Here is a 25,335-nt window from a genome sequence, read left to right on the forward strand (position 1 = left end):
GATGAGTAGCTACTGCAGGGACAGTCTAAGCTTTCTGATGTGGACTCCACACTGAAGTAAGCTGTATTCAGAGAAAGCCATTGAAAAAAAAAGCCCCAAAGGTAATGCTTCAAAGAAGCAAAATCAACATCACCAATGTGCCTAGAGAAATGGAGATCTCTCTCAGGGGTGAATGCAGCTACAGCACCTGAGATATAACCCACGTTGTTCACAGACTTATTGGCACTCCACCTAGCTCCGCTTTCTGAAGTCCTCTTCATCTCTGCTCTCTACAGCTGACAGTGCAATAAGCATTTGGGCTGCATAGTAAGTGGCCATGATGATGAAACGCGAGTAGGGCACAGGGAAGCAGAACTTGTTAAGTGCAATGGTCAGATCCGACACCATGAACAGCATTGCGCCGATGCAGGCCGAGAGCTTCGTCCATGTCCAGAGGTCGTTGCACAGCTGCATGCCGGCGACCGCTCGCCAGCCCATGAAGCCAATCAAGGCGATGTAGACAGCTACCAGGTAGGTGAATGGGCCTGAGAGGTAGGAGTACAGGAAGGCATAACAGGAACTGGAAACAAGGCCCATCAACAAGCCGGCTTTGAGGTCTAAAGGCTTCATGCCGAAGGCTGAAGAGTACAAGATGTGTGTGATGGCGAACATCAGCAGACCTGGAAAGAGGCATTGACATACCAAGTGTGACCTTTCATCAGTGACTGGCAGTTGGTAGCAGAAGAAAACATGTGGCTATATTGGGTTTTAAATATACCACAACAAGCACAGGCTTAGATGTCCTTGCAGTGTTACAACCCTCAACGCTTTCAATGGGAGCCATACTGACCACTTGGGACCATTTTAATATAAAAATCTGTGCACAGGAGGTCAGCTTTAGCACCAAGCTCCCGCCCTAAGAAAAAGCCCCAGTGCATCTACAATTGCAGCCAAGTACAACTCTTGTGATGCAAGCCTTTTTGCTGAAAGCCCAGGTGAACTAAGCTGCTGCAGAAGGAACAAAGTTTGTTTTTCAGGTGGTTCCTCCTCCCCTGCTTTGGACGGAAGGGTGGGGGCAAGGCAGACCAAAGATCATCCCCTCTAAATATCCAAAGTGTTTTGCTCATAGGTCACGTGTGGAACCGGAAGGCTGAAATCAGAGCAGTGTAGGAACAAAATGTGAAAAAAAGATACAAATCCCTCCAAACCCAGACACAAAGCCTGACCGTATTTAGCCACAAACCCAGAGGCACTCAGGGACTAAATCTGGCTTCTACTCCATCTCGGACCATAGCTAGGAGAAACCTAAGCTGGAAAGAAGCAGCTGGCATATTTCAGGGACTGCACCAATGTGATCTGCCAACAATTTTATGGCTGTTTGCAAGATTCAGATGAACCTTAGCTGGAATCAATCAGTGAAAATAAAATGCCGGCTTCCCTTTGAAGTGCAACACCCCTGAGAAATGCCAGATGTGGGTGTTGGAAGGTACTGCCCATATGTTATTACCTTGCCACTAATCCATTTGACAAAAAATGTCACAATGTATTCGTACAGCTGCTGACTACTAGCTGTTGCGCCAATTGTAGATAATGGGCCCCAAACTGAGTCCAGCTCCTCTGGTCCTCTGGTTCCTGGACCTGCACATGGTGCAGCTGCAGGCTGTCCCACTTTATCCTGGCAGGGTTATTAGAGTAGCTGGAAGTTCTCATGCAGCTCTAAAGCATGAAATGGAGAAAAGGATCTTGGAAGCCGAGTCCTCCAGCAGGACGCATGCATTTAAAGCATGATGCTGCGGTATAAAGGGCAATCACTAAATCCTGCCGCTGGCAGACATTTCTTCATCCTAATACTCACGTTGAGGCAGGTCAAAGAAGGGGAGTGTCTCCCTGCCTTCTGGGAGGACCAGACTGAACATCCACTGCAAGCTCAGCTGTGGTGGGGCGAGAGGGGAACCTGCAGGAGAGGGGGCTGTTGGGGATCTGGTTAAGGTGAGGCTAGGGAAAATGGACGGTGTGAAGGGGAAGAGAAGTGCAAAGGAGGGCAACAAGAAGTTGATGTTTCACAGAGCTATTCCACATCATGGGCACACCAGTGAGGAAACCGAGGAGGGATTTAGAACAAAAGCTGTTTATAATGTCACAGTGCAGGAAAGGTTAGAGCCCTGGGGGCAGCAAGGAGAAGAAGGTTACTTCACCCTAGCAGTAAGGAGTGGTTTGTCCTTCAGTGGCATTATATGAATAGTTCTAGGACAGGGAACTGAAGAATTTGTTGTCCTACATGCAGGCAGCTGGCAACGAGGAGGAGGAGGAGGAGGAGGAGGAGGAGAGGACAGGATGTGTCAGCCAAGCAGAAGCCCAGAAAGGCAAGAGAGTTTTGTGATATGTGGTGAGGCTGGTCACAAACAAGCGAGTCAGCTCCCAGGTTTGCTCATTCAACACCCACAAATCAAGCCAGGAACTGGGGAAACCTGTGATGGCTGCACAGGGAAGGGGACTGCATTTCTCTTGCATTTCTCAGCCTTTGCCATGGTCCTCCCAACCACATCAAGCAGATCGGCTCTTCTCCTCTCTGTCCGCTTCCTTCCCCTGGGTTTCCTTCCCCCTGCCTGCCCCTGGATTTTCCTCTCAGGCTGGCAATGAGGTCTTTTTGTTAGTCCCTGTCTTCACCAAATGCATAAATTGTTTCTAAGTGCTTGCTATCAAAGGAGGTGGATGTTAACCCTGTGAAGTATTTTCTATGTGCAGTAAGACACTAGTCAGAAAATAGCGTGTTATTAGCGGACTGAAACAGCAAAAACTGAAAAAAGTCAAGTGTGCCAGGAGTAAGTTCCCAGGCTCTCACTTCCCTATAAGTAATGAACAAATATCCTTTATAAACTCATTGTCTCAAAAGCTATTCAAATCAGCCCAGATCCCAACCCTTTGTTTTCAGCCCAAAAGCTGTAGAAATTGAACAGAAAGTACATTTTTATCTAGTATTTCCTCTTATTCTCCTGAAATTTCAAATTCCCACAAACGATGATGTCAAAAGGTTGAACGTTGTCAGTTTTCAACAACAGCAGCCTGTTGAGTTCTAAATAGGAGAAAATAGGTTTTGCAGGCGAGGTGAAGGATGAAGTGGGATGGTGGGCTTTATCTGCTAACAGCTGAAATGCAAATGTTAACACTTCACTACAAAAGATGGTACTTGGATTTGCACAGACTGAGGCAGGCAGGAGACAGCCAGGTTGAAGGCTGAGATTTTCAAAATGCTCCAACAGAGCTTTTCTTCTCCTTAAAAAGAAAAATAAACCCACAAAGCAACACTTCTCAGTTGTGAGACTAGGGTCAAAAATCCAACTTATTTGCAGATTAAAACACATTAACCAGATACTGAATTGCTGTGACTGGTTGGCCTTCCTCTAGCACTAAATTGGAGCAGGAACTCAGAGATATCCCAGCTATGTGGGAATGGAGAAGCTCAGAACAGTCCATATACAAAAGCAGTCATGGTGAGAATCAGGCCTTGAATGTTTTCCAAGCCAAAGCTCAAGGAGCAACTCCAGGAGGCAAAACAGAAGCACAATTAGTCGGGCTGAGGCGGCCTGTGCTGAGCTGGGTACCTCTGTTAGGAGGAGGCCCGTGGAATGCCCTAGTGGGAATGCCAGCACAGCACAGAGGGGATGGCACCCCAAGAGAAAGGCTGGAGCTCCTCAGCAGCATGCCCAAGGTTCAGCCAGATAGATCCAGGGCCTAATCTAAACCCCACCAAAATCAGTAAAAAATTTTACACGAACTTTTAATGAGATTGGGATAAGCCCTTGGGAAGCAGGATTAAAACCAGATTCAGAGCATTTGGCCTTTCATATCTGGCATTACACACACTTCCCTCTCATAAAGAAAGAGCTTGTGGGAATCCCATAGTAAAACTAAATACTGCCCTCATGAGAGGGGGAGAAAATAAGCCTTTGACATTCAGAGCTGACAACAGCACAAGTCAGAAAAGTTCCCTCGTCTCATCACATTTTCCAGTGGGACAGTCACAGCAGCCAGTTAATGGTGGGTGTTACGTGAGATCCCTGTGCTGGTTAAATTAACTTCAGAAACCCCACCAGTCAGTTTAGTGACTCAACTGCTGCTGACTTCTTGGGACAGTCCAAGGCCAGAAGAGTGTTGCTGCAGGCAGGTTCAAGGTGGCTTTAAATTATTAATCTCAATCATCATGTTCTAGTCTGCAAACTAGCAAAATAAAACAAGCTTATTTTGCTCTGAGAGATGTGGATCTTTCTGTAGAGAAGACAGGCCATTGTGGTAAGGCTTGTCCTTGATTCCCCATCATTTACATGTCTTGCAAAACAGACATGTCTTGCACAACAGGCTGCATGATTCATACTGATGAACCTGCAGGTAGGACAAGATTTCTGGTGCTTTGGTTTCTAGCATCCACTTAAACACCTACCCCAGGCTATGGGCTTGTCTATCAAAACATAAGGGTCCTCTCCACCTGTTCTCCACTGAGGACCTTTGCACCATGTGTCCTATTTCTGATCCTTGCAGTGATGGGCTGACAGATCTCCCTGTAGAGAGACAGGAGGTAGATACTTCCCATAGCTTCATAGGAGCTGCTGAGTGCCACAGGCGTTTCCTTCTCTTCCGCAGGGATTCTGCCCATGCCACCTTCTCAGCTCCAGCCATCTGAGATGCTGTGAGCACGTGCCAGTGAACCAAACCTGCCCCAATTACCTCTCTAACCTCAAGAGAAGCTCAAGAGAAAGACTCATCTATGGTATGACTCCTCTAACCATGATGGATTTTAGTCAAGGGCTGAGTGCTTCCCACTGCCCGGGGCTTAAGCTGTACATGCATAAACAAAATATGTGGCCCGGCAACTCATCACTAAATAAAGAGGGTAACAGCTGGACACTGTGGCATCCCTTTAGGACTGACCCCACACTCACCATGAATGAAGTAGCCCTGCTCCTGCCAGATGAGAAAGGCGTCTCCCACTGCTGAGAATATGAGTCCCGCTAGGATGCGGCTGGCGCTCCGGTGTGACACTAAGAAGTTAATTCCATGAGCCAGAAGGAAAACCCACAGGCAGAAGATGGGCAGACATTTGATGAGGGCACTGAACCAGGAGGGGCTAGAAGTTGGCAGCCAGAGGACAAAATAGACACAAGTGGCTTTAAAGAAGGGTACCAGTTTAGGGCCTTCACTCTTCACCTAAAAGAAACAAACGTTAAAAAAGAGATAAATTAATAGGATCATCAGAAGCATCAGTGGCATAAACTGCCTAACAGAACTACCTCCTTCCTTTTGAAAGCTGCTCTTTCATGTATACTGTCACTAGCAGCATTTCTACCCTGAGAGAGGCTGGTTGGAGATGACCATGATCCTCAGCCTAGACCTTTGTGACCTTCTCTGCTGAAAACACTTCTTGGCTGGCAGGATGGGTTTTGGGTGGTGGAGACGGAGGAAGTTTTAGATACCTTTTCTCTTTATTTGTTCTACTGAAAACATTTAGGCCATCAGCCAAACTCCTCTGGTGGTCCTTGCCACCTCTCTTGTGTTTAGAGTGACCCCTTTTACACACCTCTTTTCCTGTAGCTGTGAAAATACTGTTCTCCCCAGGAATATCCCAGCAGCAAACAAGCCAACAAAAGTGCAAACCTTCCCTCCTATTTTGGCAAATCCTGCTGCTTAGCCAATTGCAGATGACCCTGAGGATACAATCTCTCTTCTAACTCATTCTCCTGCCCTGTAGCCTCACGCCTGGAGCTTGCTGTTGGCATCACCACATGACTTCAAAAACCCATCACATCAACCTCCCAGGTAAGGATGTCACTTCCTCAACTGACTAATATCAACATCAATCATACGTTGCTTTGTCCTAGCATTACACTAGTAATATACTGCCCATATTGCAGGAAACGTCTTGACTCAGGGCTCTACTGTGTAAATCCAGACACAAAAATGCAGCACGAGCACTATGCTACTCCTAACAAAACCACAGCAGAGGAAGGGCACAAGCTGGGTCTCCTCTTAACACACACTTAGCTGAGACCACTCTGGGCAGTGATAAGATACATATTGTGCTCATCTGCCCTCCTGTGATACTTCTGCATTTTAGTGGAAAAGTCCATATGAGAAACAAAGCTATGATTTTATTTTCTCCTGGAATGCAGCTGAAGGACAAAACAAGGAGCAAAGGAAGAGACTGTGATTGTCTCATGTGCCTGCTGAGCTATGTCCTGGGGTCTTTTAGGAGTGCTGTTTCCTCCTGCAGCTAAGGCAGTGCAACCTCCAGAGCTCCCCTGCAAGCAGGGGTTCACTCTCAATCTTCACATTTCTTTGGTCAAGCAAGATTTAGTTGCTTAGTATCACAACTTCCCACTACTCATGGCCAAAGCACACAGAGGCCTCCTGCACTGGAGGAGGACACGGGGGGAAATTTAGAGGCATCAGAGCTGGGTTCATACTGCAAAGTCCATCAAAATCCGAACATCCATGTGTGACACTGGGGTTTCTTATCTCACGCAAGGAACCTGTACTCCAAAAACCTGCAAATGAATCATTGGGTTTTTTTTTTTAGGGTTCTACTTCCTGCATCATGGGACATTGCCACGACACAAACCAGTGTCTGTCTTCCTTTGTTGCAATGTGCCTTGGTGCAGATACCTAGAATGGCTGAAGACTGCAAAGCAAATAACTCCACACTTACGGTGCTCAGTTAATAAAGCCTAAACTCATCACAATTCAGGAGCTTTTACAGACACAAGCGAAGGGGGTCAGGTGAAGCTGGAAGACAGAGGCAGAGGCAGTGGAGGGCATCTTCACATGCAGTATCTAAAAAGGGAATGCAATCTCTGAAGCAGCAAGACCATAAATAAAGGGCATCCCAAGAAGACAGCGCTTTCAAAATTGTTCTCACATCTGATGGAAATTTCCCCAGCATATCAGCCGTTTCTTAGCAGTAAGGTATTTCATTATTCCTGCATACATTATGCATAGGCTATTGCCAACACAATTTTTAAACACTCCATTAAACAACCAGGCTACACAATTCACTCACAAAAGGACATCAGCAAGCCGTTAACTTTCTTGTATTACATGGGGAGCCCGTCGTAAGTCCTCTACTTAGGTTGTCTAAATTAATCACCATTTACCACTTGTCTACATTCCTTGGGAGAATTCTGTCAGCAAATTAGAAATGAACTTCAAATAAAAGTCATAAAAGCCCAGGTAGTCTCACAGCACTGGGGGTGCCTGGGAACTATCAAGTATCGCAGGGGGAAGAGTGGAGCCAAGCTTCCCCCTCCTTCAGACCCAGCACCTTGCCCTTCTGAACTGACACATCAGGCTCAGACTATCCAAAGCCAGTGCCCAGCTCCAGCTCTGCCTCCTTCCCTTCTGACTCTTTTTATTAAAAAAGTAGTTGACCACATCCATCCTTTCACAGTTGCAGGCAACAGATGACAATGCTTCTTCTCACCCACCAGTTGTGCAGGATTCCCACCATGCTGTAACAAGCCCAAGATCTTCAGCACGGAAAACTAATAACCTCCAGAGCTACACAGTGCAAAAGCATTTTCAGCATCAACAGTGCTCCAGGTCCCTCTAACAGTCTCAGCTAAGGTAGGTTGTTTTGTACCTCTGAAGACAAAAGTTTATGCTGAAAGATCTATAGGTTCAAGTTCAGCCTTGTTTGCAACACATCAGAGTGGCACTGTTAGAAGCGTACAGGAGAGTATTCAGGTTAATAAACACAGGAAGTTTTATTTAGTACCTCATATTAAAAGAAAAACACCTGCTAGGAGCAGTTACCATTACAATCACAGCTTGCCCTCCCCTGAGTGCATGCATGATGAGACAGGTTTTAATTACACTTGTCATTTTCCCCAGGAACCTTGCCTTACTGAGCATAGGATATGCACTTGTGCAGAAAGATTATGTTGGTTTGGTAACTTAAAATTACTGTTTCTTACTATTTGAATGTGAATTTTCCAAGCTCAGGCAGCATTATTTTAAAATAATGGATTGTAGTATTTCCATCCTAATAACAATTAAGGAATTTTTCAGGCATAAGGGATCAGATTCCAGTCTGAGTTACTCACCCACAATCCTGGAATTTACAGTGTTACAGAGTCCTTGTATAAGAATAACCTTGTTTATCTAGAAGGGCTACAAGCTTCTCATCATTAACGCTTTATTCCTTTACACTTTTTTCTACAAGTACACTTCAAATGAGTTCTTTCCAAACGTGCCCTTGCCCACCACTGAATGCTGCAGCTCAGTGGAGCCCCTGGCTCTGACCAAAATGAGTGCCTTTTGAGGGACACCACTTCCTGAGACAGAGGTACCTGTGCAGCTGAGGGCTGGGCAGCACATCCTGCTGGGATGGTGAGATGGCACTGGAAATACTTGGGAGAAGTCTCCCAAGAAAAACTGAGGCAACCAGAGGGTGAGGCTAGGGGATTATCCCCCGTTTGGGAAGAGGTGATGGGGCAAATTGCCACCTGGAGAACAAGTCAAGGCTGGTATTGGGAAACCATCTACCAGCACAAGTAGAGGCTGTGGCTTGAGGAAAGCCAAGCACGTAATCCATGACTGGACTTGCCTGTACCTCAGAGAAGGGAACATTATTTCTTGGCTCCATGGATAAATTGCATCAAATCACCTAGCTCCTTTGCACCTGTGTCTCAGAGATGGAATGTGAGATGGGGCTGTGCCGTGGTGTTGGAAAAGGAAGCACTTGATGCAGGTGACAAGATCCTTTTTGTATGTGATTTTCATGGGTTTAAGCTGGGTTTTGCCATTTTGTTACAAATTTTATTGCATTTTTCTTCCCACTTCTTTTCTTCTTCTACTGCTAATTTACTCTGTTCTGAAATACAGTACAGAAACATCTTGAATGCAATGACAAGGCAGTACTTCCAAGTTTTCAATTTCTAAATTGAGCATAAGTTAGGGCATTTTCTCAACTGCTATGACTACTAAGTTACTTAAGAGTCTTTAAAAATAGTTTAAATTGCTGCAAAGCCACTATCTCTGTATTTGTGGAATTACAGTGAAAGTATAATTTATTAAATTATCTGTATCCAACCAAGTCCAATGAAACCCTCCAAGACTTAGGCAGACTAGGAGGAAGTTGTGTCCTGGCTCTCACCAAGAGATTTTGGACCAGATGATCTCCAGAGGTCCCTTCCAACCTCAACCATTCTGTGATCTTCAAACAGAACCAGGTATTGGCACATGCAGCTCTCTGGAGGCTCAGGGCTTGGATATCCACCTCCCTGCTAGGGATTCAAAGGTTTACAGTATCCCTTCTTGTTTTGTCTATTTTCATTCTGCTCCAGTTCGAAATATTGCTCGTTTCCTTATTGCTGTTGTTCAACAGTGACAGATGATGCTATCACACAAGTATTCCAACCATGCTGTGATTCAGTATTGGGTTAAGACATCTTGAGAGGTTAGCCTAGCCAATGAAGAAACCAGTTACAGAAGAAGTGGCAGACCTGAAGAAGTAACTCTGACTAATAAGGACTGACAAAAAGTTCCCAATGTGCAAAAATACATACAAGATGTGGCACACAAAGATGACCAAAAGCTTCATACAACAGCTCCTAAGCTGTACTTGCAAATTAGTTATTGGTGACTCGCCGACAGCCAAGAGGTCCCTGCTGGATGATCTCTTCTTGCACATCCCTGCTATGCAGCACTGGGAGATGCTCCTGATTCACATCTGTATAAACCAATATTCACTACAGGGTGTAACCTGAGGGACATCTGTGCTGCTCCTCAGCACCACAGATGGCCTGCGCTCACTGCTGCAGGCACATAGCTGAGCCGAAAATTTTACAGCTAGCTCCTCTATCCCAGAATAAGCTGCATCCGTAGAGGCATGGCTGCATTTGTAAGCCAGGGCCCTGATTTTCTTTAACATTTTGGAGTCAGTTGTCTGTACTACATTGCAATTGGGATGAAGAAAATCCAGCTGTCACAGGGAGGGAGACATCTTGCACACGAGGTACAGAAGAACATCAGAAGCTTGTTGCTTTAACCTGCTAAAGTTGGACAATGTTCACTGTTCCTAAGCCTCGCATGGGTCCCAGGAAATAGCATGAAGTATCAAATAATGCTCTTTTCTCCACAAGTCCCCTCAATCGGCCTGCACAGAAATTGAGTATATAGCCTCTTCCAGACACCAGCTGTGTGCCAGCCTGCTGTGGGGATATGGCTTACACCCATTGGGCTGTAAAACGCTGCTTTCCAGGAAAAGTGTTTTAAAAATAATCCCCCAGCTATTCCACTGAGCAACACTTGAGCATGACTGTGTGCACAGGCCAAAAAAAGCTGTTATCCTCCACCCATCGCTCCCAGTGGCCTTGGCTGGCTGAGTACCGTTTTGTGTACCCACAGCTGAGCTCTTTCTCCTGGCTTCTGGCATCCTGCATCATGGATCCTGCCTTGGTTCTGCCCTACTGTGACAATAGCTCTTACCCCCATTGTGCACCAATAAATATTTATGTGGTTTTGTTGCCATGTATTATGCTGCCACTGCAAGCCCATAGCTCGTGTTTCTCGTTCCCCAGAATATGTGGCTCTTTGCAAGGCACTGACAATCCTCTGTGCAGCCTGAGTCACAGAAGCAGAGCTGCTTCCACCTGGGGATGGACCACAGTCAGGACAAAGTATATGTATGTGCAACAGGCTCTCGTGTATGGACCAACGGGGAGCCAACACAATTCCCCACCAGGCTGAGCCTACAGAAAACCCATCTTTGTGCTTAACCAAAATGAGCAGACCATAAGGAGAAGCCTGTGTCTGCACAGATCCTAGCCAGAGGCAGACGATTTTCCCCTAAATTCAACGACCCACCCGATTTTGCTGAACCAAGGAGGAACACAGCGTTGCTGGGAAATTCCTGGCCACAAACACACGCGAGCTGACTGCAAAGCCGCCATCCTCCTGGGCTTGCTTGCACATTCCCACCTTTGCTCAGATGGTGCAACATCCAGCCTTCTGAATGTGTACACGCTGAAACTGATATAAAAGAGGGAATTTTTAGGCAGGGAGCCAGATGTGTGTGTAGTTGGGAGAATTCAGCTGTTCAGTACCCAGATGCACCATTTACATCTTCCCTATCCTGAGGGGATGCAGGGGCCCTTTCCTGGCCACAGAGCCAAGGCCCCAGTGGCCACTCTGGCCGCTCAGCTCTGCAGCTCTCCTGGGCAGCTTGCAGAGGTGAGAGAGGAGATGGATGAGACATAAAGGGGCCAGCCAGCTGGCGCTTTTCGCTCCGCAGGCCTGCTGAAATACTCGGGCGGGCTGGGCCAGCCCTAAGCGGTACACTCCGGTGAGTGCAGGTGAGTGCAACTCTGCACTTCTGCAGGAGCAAACACATCCCTGGGGGAAAACCGATTGCTGTTTGTCAAGGAAGGCGCTGGCTCCTATATGCCCCAAGTTGTTCCTGAATAAAATTCTGAGGGTGGTGAACAGTTACTGAAACAGCCACTCAACCTGCCTGAAATACTCTGTTGGTGCAACATATTCTTCATGCAATTAATGAGGGTTTATGTTTGTGTCGGAGGTGCCACGGGCCAGACGTCCAACGCAGATGGCTCCTGAATAGGCTCCACATGCTGCAGGAAACTCAGGGTGATAGATAAACCCTTCTCCCCCCCAGTGGAGACAAGATCGTAGAGGCTTCATCTAAAATGGACTTGTAAAATAGCTAATAAATCACCCAGAAGATGGTACATCATTTGCCTTTGGGAAAATGTGTGTGTGATAATCCTCTGTCTCCATCATGCTTCTGCCATGCAATGAGTTTTGCCAGGCCTCGCAATGCTTTATCGCAGCTACTGCACAACTCAGGGCCTCCATTTCTCCAACAAGGGTAATACAGTGAAACTTGTCTTGTGCTCGACTCTCCAGGCAGACCTGCTTGCAAGTGGTCAAAAAAAATCATGGTTTTGTCTGACAGGAGAGCTGCCATTGTTCAGCACGAGCCAGAATAACAGCGCTCAGCCTGAACACTTCCCACCTGCAAAAGGACCATCCTCCTAGCTCAGCCACATGTTGGCAGGAGCAGTGGGTCCAAGGCAGCTATTCTACACCCAGGGTCTCTTCAACTCCTCCTGCAAAATAGGGCTGGTTTGTTGGCTTCTCTCATCCCTCCCTCTACCCCCATAGCCTGGGTACTCTCTTCCTCTCCCCAGTTAAGCAAAGTAAGCTCCAGCCGCACTTCCCAGCTTTGCTCCACAACAGACTGACGCAGAGCTGAGAGCTAGAAATACTTGACTTCTTTTTCTTAAGACCAAGCTATGGCTATTTGCCAGAAAAATGCAATTAAAAATTTGGCATGGGCCCTCACAGTCCTTGGGTGGTGAACTCAGCTATATTGCTGCACGAGTTCTTGGCATCAGAAAAGTTGCCCTTTGGTGGAGGCACAGAGGAGCAGGCAGTGGGTGAGGATTAATCAACCTGGCACCTAACAAGGATCCTTTTGCAGGGCTGGGCTGCTCCACACATGGGTGCATGCAGAAACGAGAACCACAACAAAAATTTTCATTTCCAAGCCAAAATCCTGCCCAACTTCCAGTCACATAAACATTCAACCTCATCTCTGGATTAACCATGGGGGGCACAAAAACCTATCAGCACAGAGGTTAAAGTCTTCCAGACGAGCATCTTCCCCTCAGATGCAGAAAGGGAGGAAGTCTGGAGCAGCAGTTTCCCCACAGCCTCCTGGCAGCAGGGCAACGTTTGCCTGCACCAGCCTCTCCCAGGGGAAACCACAGCTCAAGTCCCTGCGGTGCGGCAGCACGCCTGGGCACAGCGGGGGCACGGCACAGCCACCCAGCTGAGCGGCAGCAGGCGAGCGTCGAGACCGGGATGTTTTGTACCGCGGCAGCTGGGGAGCACGTGAGCAAGGCTCATCGTGTTGTGGGAGTGCCAGCGATGCGAGATTGCTGACGCAGCTGTTGCAGTGGTCTCTTTCCTGGTGTTTGCTCTCTGAGCGTGGTTTCTCCACCGCAGACTGCTGGCTGTCCCTAGCCGCAGACGCTGCTCAGGAGAAGTCTGCGCTACCCAATGCTTTGCCTTAGCCATGCTGTGATCTACCCCCAAACCCCCATCACCTGTTGTACGGGAGTAAATTTCTGAAGGGGATTGTCTAGGATATGTTTTAGGAGAAAACTGCACTGAACACACAATGCATGATGGATATTTAAATAAATGGCTCAGGAAGGTAAAAGAAAGAAGCATTAGACAAGCTTTGTGGCCTTCTCTAGAGTACAGCAGAATAGCTACAACCATGAATCCTTGTGCAGTGGTCAGGGAGGGAGGTGAGTGGTGACAGGCAAAGCGGGCAGGCAGCCTTCACTTCTCCCGCTTCCCAAGTTAAGGCAAGTAATGCCACTCACCTAGAAATGGCAAAGCCCACGTTAGGAAAGCTGCAATCCAAATAAAATGGCAGTCCTGTCTTGTCTTCAGTCGTTTAACGAAGAAATTAAAAAACGCTGTGTGCTGAGCAGTCACACTGACCATGCTCATGGAGCTGCTGACGAGACCAGTGTGGCTCAGCAGCCAATGTGACCTGGGAGCTCTTGGACATTGCAGCTCGCTGCTGCTATACCCACAAGTTAAACAAAATGCATCTACAAACACGTGGAGTGTAAAATAGTGTGGGAAAAAGTCACAAATAGGAAACTGGAGTCTCGCCTTCAAAAGACTCCTTGCAGGGGGCCTTAGAAGTGTGAGGCAACAGTCCCATAACAGCCTAGAGGCAGGTGGTTCTGGAGCCAAGGAAATAATCCCCACCGCATCAGGGCACTGCCTGTGCCACATGTTGCATCAGGAGCCCACACATGCTTCTTGCCTTTTAACCCATGACACTGCCCAAACCTATCTTGAGACACTGGAACATGGTGTTCCCTCCAGCAGTTAAGGAAATTACAACATCCATAAAGGTGTCTCCTGTACTGAATAGAAGAAGAAATCAAGTTAGCTTTGCTAACTGTGGTCAACAAGCTATGCAACAGCGTCTCCGGACTTTCCTCAGCTATGCAGGACCTACTGCTATCAGGCCAGGCAAAGTAAGATACTGCTACACCAGCCAATACCTTACAGTCACTGGGATATCTGCCCTTGGCTTTCTGGGACTGCAAGGAAGCCTTCAAAATGGCAAAGCCTTTCTTTAGGAGATGTTAACTCATAAAAATTGAATTACAGGCAAACACATTTCACCCTGAACTGAAGACTCAGCTAGGATATATGTGGGTTTTGCTAGGGCTTGGTTTGTTCGGGTTGGTTTTGCTTTTTCCCATTACCAAGCATCATCTGTCCTGTCTACTGGACTGGCACGGGAGCACAGGCAGGGCTATTTTAAAAAGCTTTTCTTAACCTGCGGTAGTAATGATTGACCCCACATCTGTAGCAATCCTATAGCTGCCAGCAGTTTTGGAGATTGCCTTCTGAGCATGGTCAGCAACGTACCACTGCCAATGACCAACAATGTTAAACCAGTCAAGAATTCAAACGTCTCTGCAGGGCTGTAGGAGCTGTCACAGTCTAATGCTTTCGGCGTAGTCCATTGGCTCTCAGAAATGAAAGCAAAAAAATAGCATTTGCCTGCCAGCATCTTATTTCAGAGCAAAGGCTGCTTTTCCCTCCTGGGATTCCAGATCTTTTTTGTGTAGCAGAAAGCAAGCCTCTCTGAACATTTCCTTTGCTGTAAAACTCACAAAAGAACCCCTTGCAGATATTTAAAAACTTGAACCACAATGGATCTGTCTTTTCATTTTGCTCATCAGGACTGCAGTGCTGCCACTGCAAGGGCACACACCCTTCCTGGGTGAGCGAGGTCAGGTACGGCTGTGTCCCCTAGTGCTGCCCACGACCTCAGGCGGATGCTGTGAAGCCACAGAGAACTTCTGGAGCCAGCCAGCACCCTGAAATGCACATTCAGTGGCTGTCCCAGGCAGTTCTCAGGATGAGAAGGGGCAGTTATTTGGCTTGTGTCACTAAAATCCAGATAAAAAATTTCTACTGCTTATGGAAAAGTCTCCACAACTCATCCTGGGGATGGTTTCCAGGCTACAAGCACACGTTCTCAGGAGACTTGACATTGTTTATATGACACACTTCTGTGAAAGAGAATGCAGATTGCTGTTACCCAGGAAAAAGTAGTGTTAGGGTTTGCGTTGCTCTAAGCATTACCTTGGAGGGGCTGGGTAAGCCCAGCATGCCGGCTGTGGGGCACAGAGCCATAGCAGAAAGCAAGGCCCGTTGCTGCAGACAAGTGCCACACACTGACATCTGCCCCACAAGCTGTGTGGCAAGACTGGGGCCTCTCTCCAGTCTCTCTGAGATGGGTGCAGACCCAAAATGCTCAAGGGAGAACCGTCTATTCTTTCCTTGTCAGTACCAAGGGCAGGCTGAGCCTCTAGGTAACAGCAGTGAGGGGTCTGCACACAGTGTTTAGTCCTCAGGGCTGAAATCCACCTTTTGCCTTCACTCTCCCATCTCCAGTTTTATTTGCACCCCACAACCCACCACAACATTTATGCACTTGTCGGAGGGCCCCAGCCACCCCGTCGTTTGGCCGCAGCAGGGGAGATACACAGAAGAATGGCTGCTCAGGGGAAACGGGCACTTGGTAAGGCTCTGCCCTGCCACATGCTGCTTTGCCAGTAGGGCTTGGTATTTGCGAGGGAAGGGAGGCCCTTCCCTCCAGAAGCAACTTCTTCAGCAGAGAAGACCTCATTTTACCTACAATCTATGGGGAATAATGGAGGTCTGGTGCTCTCACAGACCTTTATTGCTAGGGAGCCATTAGCGTAGCAGAGAAGGCAGGTGGCACGTGACAGGCTATACCAGCCCTACCAGCCATTTCCAAAGATTTGCCAAGGGTGAAAACGCCTCTGGCACCCAAAAGCCACTTTTGCAGCTCACCTCTCTGGCTCACACATCAGAGTCGTGCACGCCTGGCAGGGGAGGTTTTTGCAAAAGCAACAGGAAAGCAGAAGTGAGAGAGGAGGGGAAGGCAGCTGCCAGTGGGTGGGAAAAGGAAAGCTCACAGCTCTACACAAGAGTCTTTCGCTGTACAAAACCTCACGAGGGGCTGCAATAAGATCAGCAAAATCTGGCAAAAGCAAGCAGGGCTGTGCTGGGAAAGAGCAGGAGGGACAGCTCAGCTTGTCTTGTGCCTAATGGAAAACTGAATGAAAAGCTCTACCTGTGTATCATGTCCTGCAGGCTGAAAGCTTGTGAAACACTGATGTTAAAGAAAATTAGAAGGCAAAATAGCAATATACCCCAATAAAAATATGTATTTAGAGAGGCGCCACTCTGGTACCTGACAAAAAAGCAGCAGCCCTCCTCATGTTATCATGGGACCAATATGCTTTAAGAGGCAGGAGGATGTAAGGTGACAGTGGAGTCACAGATTTTGTTTCCAATATCTATTCTTGTGCCAAGATGTTGTGACCTGGGCAAGTCAGTATCAGACACAAATTACATGAAGATAAATTGGACTTTCCCAGCCAATCTCAACAGATGTGGAGTGGGCAGGTGCGAACACTAACCTGCACAAACACTAACTCACGCACTCCCAGGATTCAAACTAGCATATCAAGGGTTTCACTTGCAAAAGCCCTGCTGTAATAGGGCTGGATATACAAATGTGGACCACGCTCACAAATGAGTGTGTAGCTGCTTACCAGTGTTATGCCCTTTATACTGAGGATGCAAGTCCGCAGATGCATGGGACATTAGCCAAGTGGAAACTTCACAAACATCAATTAAGTGATAAACTTGTCATCGCGCTCCTTTTATATCAGGGTTGCAAGGAAAAGCCATGCAACTGGCTTAGCTTCTCTTGCAGTGGAGCACAAGTCACCGCTGCTATCCAGACACCATGGCTGGCTCTGATTTATGCCGTAACAAAACCAAAAGACACGAGCAAATAGCAATATGGTAGCCAAGCTATGCTCTCAGCCAGCACAAGCCCGGTTCTGCTGAAGCCATGGGAGATAAAATGACTCACATAAGGCTGAGGATCTGCCCAGTGTGTCTACTATGTGCTGAAAAACCTGCAGCTCGCTTACCCAAACTTACCCTTAAGCTCAAGCAATGATTCGATCAGAGGCTACATGCAACTAGCAGAAATGTACTCATGTTGATACACAATCGGAAATAGTTTTTGGGAGCAAGCATGGCCTGCCGGTAGAAACAAGGCATGTCCATAAGCTCACAGCAAGGTGAATCAAAAGAGCCACCGTCCTCATTAACAGGCAGATCTGCATCACAAGAGTCAGCCTGCAACATTAAATTAATGCAAGATGAGACACAAGTTGCACTTAGACAGAAAGAAACTGTGCCCTGTGCAATTGTGGGTCAGAGGCTGTGGTGTGAGCCGCCAGGCTCTCTGTAGGTACCTGAAATCCTTCCCACCCCAGCACGCTTGAAATCTCCCAGGAAAGCTCTTGCTCAGCCCATCTACTGCCTTTCAGCTCTGGTGGCATGTAATCTAGACACAGTTTTCCGCTCCATGTCACCTGGATACCTGGATATACCCAAAAACTAATTCCTGTAGATTACTGCCAATCATGTACTTTCCAAGACTGTGGGGAGATGAGACAAGCCGTGATACTGAATCTACATTCAGCCTTACATTGAGGGATGCTCTAGACTGACACACTTGTCATACAGAACCTGTCATTAGCTTCGATGCTATTTAGGTTATGGCAGTGTAAGAAATGGATATAGGAAGGGCACAAGTGGGCTAGAAGAAGCAATACCCATCACCTTCATTTTGGGCCTGCGCAGTCAGCAAAACCTACAGTAATGAGAAATCTCGGGCATTGTGTGACATGAAGGGCAGTAGAAAAATTAAGTGCTAATATAATAGCCACTTAGGCCTCCGGGAGGGAAGGGAGTTATATAACTAATAATCTTTTGCTATTCAAGAGTTTCCACACGCTAGCAGAAGACAGGTTCCAGATGCCATCTTTTTCTAAGAGTCTAATTTCACTGGAGTTATTATTTCCTCAGCATTATGCAGTTACCCACAGAGAAAGATAACTTTGGCTCTTCTGTCAAACTCGGTGTATTTTGGATATAGATACTCGAACGGGAAAGAGAACGGAAGAAATGCATCTCTGTCTATTCAGAGGAATTATGTGTAAGTAGAGGCTTCTGAACTGGACCATAATCTTAATGCACAAAGCACACTTTGAACAACAGACATGTGTGACTTGAGTGATATACTAGAGTTAATTAAGCCTTTAATCTACAGCACTGCTTGCAGCAGTGATCGGCACTAACTGCTTAGTGCGACCACACCGGGACTGGGAAGAGCATGAGAGAAGCCTGCACTTTCTAGCCTCCAATTTCAGTTACCCATGTCTAAGCCCACCCTCTCATAGCAACTGCTACAGCAAAGAATGTCAATGTCATAGCAAAAGTACGCAAGTTCAGTCTGAAAAAATAAACCGTGGCATGTAACGCTCTGCCTGGGCTCTGGCTGGCATAAATCAGCACAGCTTTTTGCTCAGTAGGACCTAAGCTTTTAGGCTTCTCCTAAAAGGTGTGACTGACATAAATGTTACTGAGATCCTGCTAAGCTTACCTAAAGTGATGATCCCCTCCCTTACTTCATTGAGTTCAGTTGTTTAGAAATCTTTTCTATAATTCATTTAAATTGGCTTGGTTTTTACACAAGTGCTGTGTTCCCATAATTGTCTATGTGGTATATAAATGTGCATGTTTACAAGCCGCCTGAGTAATAAAATCCCAATTTATGATGTATTTATGTAATGGGAAAATTACAATGAAAGCAACAATGTTGCGTATAAACAAAGAGAACAAGTAAAATTAACCATTCTGACTTAGATGGTGGCTAACACTTTATGCATTAATGCAGAAATAATACATCCTCTATTTAAGAAGTGAAAGCTGAAATAGTTCGAAGTGTGATCTGGCTTTCTTGTTTTCAACCGCAGTTTGAGGATTATGGAGCACCCTTTCTAATAATAAACCGTTAAAATTATGCTTGGACCTACTCCTGCCACAATTGCCCATAGCGCAGTCTCTAAGCAATGTGATTTACACCAGGTTTCTATATTCATCTGGATCGGTGTGGTTTGGCCCCTCTTCAGAAACTCAAATGATACCCACCCAATTCTCCAGCCCTATTCAATATTTGTTTCTGGTAAATACCTATCCAGATGACAGGTTTTTTGCCCAGTTTTTGTAAGCGACCTTTATATGCCCCCATAGCGACATCCTGCATCTACCCAGGGGGTCAATGAGGGCTGAACTTGCTTGATGCAGCTAAAACATGTTCTTCCCCAACCCAGCTATCTCTGTTTAAAGATGCAAATACATCAGAGGACAAAAGGGAAGGGCTGGGGGTTGTTAAGGTCCATCTTCTGTCCCAAACAGGGAGTTTCACCTCCCTCCCACACACAGGACTGTGCTAGGCCAACTAAAAGTCAGGAGGGGATGTTGCAGGGACAAGAGCCCATAGTTCATCTTGCTCAAAAAGACACACCAGTATCATCTATAACTGCCCCCCGAAAGAGACCTATTCTCAGCCAATGTCTTTATATCTCCCATGCCCTGTTTTCCTCAAGGTGGTATGAATCCCTATACCAAGTTTAGCCCAAATTTTAGAAGAAAAATAAGGTCCCTTTGAGCAAGGAGCATTATGTAAATTCCAGAATGACTGTGTGTCTCCAGGCTCATCTCCTGCACACTTGCGGCCCCTGCAAGCATGGTGCCTGCTGGGCAGAAAGGTCCTTAGGGCAAGGGCTGTCTCCCACAAGCTCACGCTAAAAACTGCTAACCAATAGTGAAAAACGAACAAACAAAAAAACAGGACAAAAATCACTAGCAAGGCAGTCTCAGAAAGGACTTTTATTAAGATGGGACCAGTGATGACTGAACAAGAAGGAAATTCAACCTCACATATCCGTGAAGCAAATGTGCCATTTATTAATACTGCCCTCCAATCACAGGCTCTCAGCCCACACAGCTTTATGCAGAAAACAACAGTTCTTAATCAGACCAGTATCAAAAATAATAATTTTTAAGCAGGATGCTCCTGCTTGCCTAGCAGAGTAAGCAGTGAAAGCTTCCCTCCAAGGTGACTTCCAACCAGAGTGAGCGTGGCTCACCAGCTGGAAGAGGACTGGCAGACAAATGCATCTTCTCTGTCACAGCCCAGCGTCACACAAGTCTAGACTGGCATCAGCGGGACCCCAGAGCTTTATCCCAGCTGAGGACCTGGCACAATACGTTAAAAGGCACGTTGGCTCCAGACTCGTTTATTTGTGGGTGCCCTCCATGCCCCAGCACATCCGAATTGTGCAGCACCACAGACAACAGCTTGGCTGGCACTGCATAATGCCATGGTCTCTCCTCGTGCATGGGGCGGACGTGCCAACCCCCCGTGGGCCATGACGCACACCTGGCAGCGGCAGACAAGCAGTCCTAGCCACAATCTCTCCCTAGCTTCCTCGCCACAGCCCGCGCCTCCTTGCGTGGTTTCTTCCAGGTATCAGTTGTACAGCAGACCTGGAGATTAGGGTTTCTAACTCTTGTTACGAGAGTGTCCTAAAGAAGGAAAGAGGGGGAGATGCAGGAGGCCAGGTTGTGTGTAAGTAGTCAGGGCCATCTGCTGCAGTGATGTACAAAGGCCGTTGCTTTGAAAACGGGAAGCAAAATCATGTCACAATTGGCTGTGCTCTTCTGGTGTCCTCCCCAGTGAGGCTGACGCTGCAGTGCGCTGGGAGAGCACATACGCTGTAGACAAATCAATTCCTCTGGCTAATTCAATTATGCCTCAGGTGCTGCCCCCACAGAGAGCATCTCCATCACGTGTCACAGCAGCAATAGCCACGCTGGCTCCAAACACCTGGGCTATCCCTGCAGCAAAAGGCAGGGCGGTACGGAGACAGGGCCTGGACCCCGAGTGTGGCCAGACCTATTGCCCACTGCTGTTCCCTTCAGCCAGCGACGTGCCCGAGGGAGCCCATGGCCATACAGCCACCCTGCTTCTCCCCGCTGCGCAGCTCCAGCTGGCAGCTGCGCCAGGGCCGCACCACGCTCCCGAGCAGCGCACGTTGCTGCACGACACCGTCCCAGCCTGCCCTTTGCAGACCACAGCACGGCCGATGCCGGAGCAGCACAGCGCTCCCTCAGAGGAACAGTGATGTGGAGACCCACCAAAGGTGATGTGCAAAGATCTGCTCCGTCACAGACTGGAAGTTTGCAACTCTTTTTTGACGAGCTCTTTGGAGGATCGGATGCCCTCCCCTCCCACCTCTACAGCCATGGTAAACAGCTGCAGCTCTGGTCACAGCTCCTGGTCTCCAGCTCCAGCTCTTCACAGCTTCACACCTGCATTAGTTCCTTTGGTGAAGCAAAGAGTCAGTACGTCAGGCATGAAGCCAGAGCAGAAATGTGCTTTGTTACATGTCAAAAGGGCAAGTGAAGAAAGCGGGTTGGTTTTTTTTTTTTTTCCACTTTCCTTCCCAAGTTACCTTCCTAAACCGTAATTTCTAGTGTAGGTAAAGCCTTCCAGGCTGAAGTATGTACACCCTTCCCAACACATACTCGTGCTTTAGTCATTTGCCTCCTCTCAAAGCACAGCTGAAATATACTCTGCAAGACCACCACTAGCCTCAACAGCCAAGTACCGCCTCCCGCGAATTATGAAACAAATTCTGCCAGTTTTTGAGCCATTCCAGTATTGTCGCAGCATAAGATTTTACTTCAAAGGTACACATACACAATTCACTGTAACCAAAGGCATTACTTAAGGATGAATTTAGCTTATGGCACAGAAGCACAAAGATACCAAACTTCTATAGTTGTTTCTGAAAAGCACAACAAAAGAAAACAAAACGAGTTTGGCACCACGATAGTATAATTTACAAGCTACTTCCCTCTGTCTCTAAAGATAAAACTCACCCCCAGGCTGCTGATGAACTTACCAGGTACATGTTAATAACTGGGGGAAAATTCATCTGAAGTATCAGACAATACAAGCTGCGGTGCAGAACTGGCAAAGGAATTTAAAAGTTTTGAACCCCGGCTTTGTGAGTTAAGAACGGGGAAAAGATAGGATTTCTACCTGCGAGAGGGAACGCAATGGACTGGCCATTAACCAAAATATTTCAAAACAGGATGATAATGGGTCCACGGGGAAGCAGGACAACAGCAATAGGTGCTCCATGCCGCAGCAAAGCCCCAGGCAGCTTCCCCACCGCCAGTTATCTCTCCCTCCAGCCCGCGTTAGCCTGCGAGGCAAATCCCTCTCTTTCTAGAAAGAGGAACTTGCGGAGCAGCTTGGCCGACAGCGCAGCTTCTCCGCGGCTCGGGCTGAAAGCGGGTTGTCGCCTGTCAGCACTGAAACGCCCCCCCTTCACCTGCAGGGCCAGGACCCGGTATTGCTGGCGTGAGCCGCGGCCACTTCAGCCACCAGCTGCGCTCCGTCCATCCAGCTGTGCTGCCACACACGTCACCTATTGACGGGACAGCGGCGAGTCCTACCTGATTGCTGCTCACGTTAATTAAGCACCGTGACTCCCCCATGAGACAGGCAGGTGACACCATCCCCGTCCCATGTCATTAGCTGCTGGAAGTGCCAGAGTGGCTCGGCACGGGCGACGAGGTCTCGGCGGGGGGTCGCCCAGCCCAGGCACAGCTCTGCCCGACGCGGCGGCCGACACAAGCCTCAGCCCGAGCCGTCACCTGGGCGGCAAAGCCACCTCCGGGCGGCGGGGCAGGAGGATGCCCCGGGCACAGCAGCCGTGCCGGAGGGGGTCTGGCCACGCCGGTGAGGAGCGGAGGGCGAGGCGGGAGCCGCCGGGGCAGCAGCTGCCGGGGGAGGCGCAGCCGCGGGCCGGCGGAGCATCGGGAGCGCGGGGGGGGGGGGGGGGGGGGGGGCCGGGTCCGCCAACGGCCGCTGCCTCACACCCCGGCGGGAGCGGAGCGGAGCACCCACCGCCCTCGGGGAGGGACAGCGCCTTGGCGAGCGGGTAGGGAGCACCGGGGGGGGAGGGGGGCGAGGTACCGCCCGGGGAGCGCGGCCGTGGGAGGCGGCGCGGGTCCCGTTCCCCCCGCCCGCCGCGCGGCCCGCACTCACCACGGTGACGGGGGACACCATGTCGGCGGGACGCGTCCTGCTCCTGCTGCTGCCCGCCCGCTGCCCGGCCCGCTGCCCTCCCTGCCTGCCTGCCGGGGCGCTTTTTTAGACAGCGGTGACGTCACCGGCGAGGGGGCCCCCGCGGCGAATGCGCTGCGGGGAGTGGGGGGGGCGGCCCCGGTCCCGCCTCCGGGGCGGGCGGACGCACCCCGGGCCGGCTGCCGGGCGGGCCCGCCCGGCCCCCGGCGGCGGCGGCGGCGGCGGCGGCGGCGGCGGCGGAGCCGTCCCCCTCCTGGCGAGGCGCCCGGCGGGCAGCCGGCAGAGGCCGGGTCCTGCGCCGCGTCCCCTCCCTGGGGGCGGCCGCAGCGGGGACGCGGCCTGCGGGTCCCGGGGGGAGGCGGCGGGGTTGCGCCGGTCCTCGCGATCCCCGGTCGCAGGCCGCTGCCGGGCCCTGGGGGAGGCGCAGGGGCTCCCTCCGGAAAACGGCCTCTCCCCCAGCCCGCGCCGTGGCGGGGCGCGTCGTCCTCCTCGCTGCAGCGCTAGCGAGGCCCCGCTACTCCGGCCGAGAGAAGCGTCGGCCCGTTTAGCCCGAAGGTTTCCCTGCCCGCCGAGGGGCTCCAGCGGCCGGGCCCGCCGCCCGCCCGTGGGCAGACACCCCGCAACGGCAGCGCCTCGGAGGCTGCAGGACATCCCCGGGCAGGGCAGGGCAGGCCTTTGCCCCGGCATCGCCCGCAGCTGCCGGTGCCAGCGGTACCAGGCACGGGGTGAACGGTAGCGCACCCCGTATCCCTCGCTCTGCCTCAGGTCCCTCCGTCCCAGCTGCCCCCTCCGGCACGCCTGCTCGCCCACCTGGGCCCGCACACCCCCAGCCCCAGCCTTTCTCCTCCCTTGCCTTTCTACCGCTGCTTGCCTGCCACTCCCCTGCTCCTGCTTTGTCCTTCCACGTCCCTATTTCTTGCACAGACCCCTGTGGCCTTCCACCCTTTCTGCTCCACCTTGACTCCTCACCGCCCCCCATTTCCCCATTTTTCCCTTTCCAGGGGCTTCTCTCCGTTCACAGTTGCCCCCTTAACACTTTCCATCGCCTCCATCTTAAGACCCGCAGGTGCTTGGCAGACCCTCTCCCTGCAGGGCTGGCCGTGTTTTCCAGCCCTGCTGCCAGCGGCTGGTGATGGCCCCTGTGCTCCCCTAAGAGCAGGTCCCTTCCAGCTCACCTCCCCATGCTGCTGCCAAGGTCATCCAGATGCTCCAAAAATGTTAGTCTTGGCACAAAGACGGGGCGAAGAACGTGTAATATGGGATACTAGAATGGGACGCAGCAGTTCGGGCTTATTAAAGTCACCCTGGGACTACCTTCAATCTGTTTGTACTTGAGGATTAATACTTAAGGATGCAGGAGGCTGCTTTACATGTAATATGATCTTGCTCAAAAGTTTCACTTCCTAACAAAACAAACAGGTACTTAAATAGTAGATGATTAAGTAATCTGCTATTTGCAGCCTGAGCAAAAGTCATGTTCGGTATTTATCACATCGAGGGAACATTTTCTTCTATAAAGTAAAAAATAAAAGTCTGCAATTCCTTTGCAGTCTTTGTGCAATAGATTGGTATCATGTTTCTGAGGACAAAATGTATACAAACAGCAGTCCCAAGACCCTACACAGGCAACCCAATTTATATAAATAGAAGAATGTAAACAGAGGGCAGCATTTGCCCCATCACCATCCGATGGGACTGGGATGGATACTGCAACCTTTGCGTCATTTGCCAATTTGAGAGGGATTTCTACCCAAAAAAAGAAACTGCAAATTGTACCATCAGATCAGAAAGGCATTGCAGTGAAATCTGTGGCAAATAAACCTCAATCAGATCAAAACTGTACAGCAAAGACCCGCGTGGCCACAGCCAGGAGATTGAGTGCTGTTCTTAGAATTTCAGTTAAAATAGTTCATAGGGCAGTAACATTTTCATTAAGCAAGAAGAGAAGGATAAGCTTTCCCTTTTGGGGGGGAGCAAGGTGAACTAGAGAATGGGAAGAAATTGCACAGCTTTTCACAATGAAGGCTTTGCCCTGCTGAAATCAAGGGGGATGGTCCCTAGCAGAAGCAGCACAAGGAAACAGGGGTATTTAGATGTCCAAGGATGCAGTTAATTTGATACCATACCAGATTTTCAGAAGGACTAATGGACTCTCAGAACTTGGGTTCCTAATTGCTTTT

At 49.2% G+C, this 25,335-nt stretch overlaps 1 protein-coding gene across 1 annotated transcript; it reads right to left on the reverse strand.

Moving 5' to 3' along the window:
- Nucleotides 1-231: 231 nt before the first annotated feature.
- On the reverse strand, nucleotides 232-23,842 carry TMEM86A (transmembrane protein 86A). The gene is made up of 3 exons (XM_086472008.1): nucleotides 23,399-23,842; nucleotides 4,917-5,181; nucleotides 232-659 (listed from the first exon to the last, which is right to left on the reverse strand). Exons 1-3 carry the CDS (start codon nucleotides 23,840-23,842, stop codon nucleotides 232-234), a joined length of 1,137 nt encoding a protein of 378 aa, XP_086328134.1.
- Nucleotides 23,843-25,335: the final 1,493 nt, after the last annotated feature.

Source organism: Leptosomus discolor, chromosome 12 (assembly GCF_034619465.1).
Source record: "Leptosomus discolor isolate bLepDis1 chromosome 12, bLepDis1.hap2, whole genome shotgun sequence".
Classification (NCBI taxonomy): domain Eukaryota; kingdom Metazoa; phylum Chordata; class Aves; order Leptosomiformes; family Leptosomidae; genus Leptosomus; species Leptosomus discolor.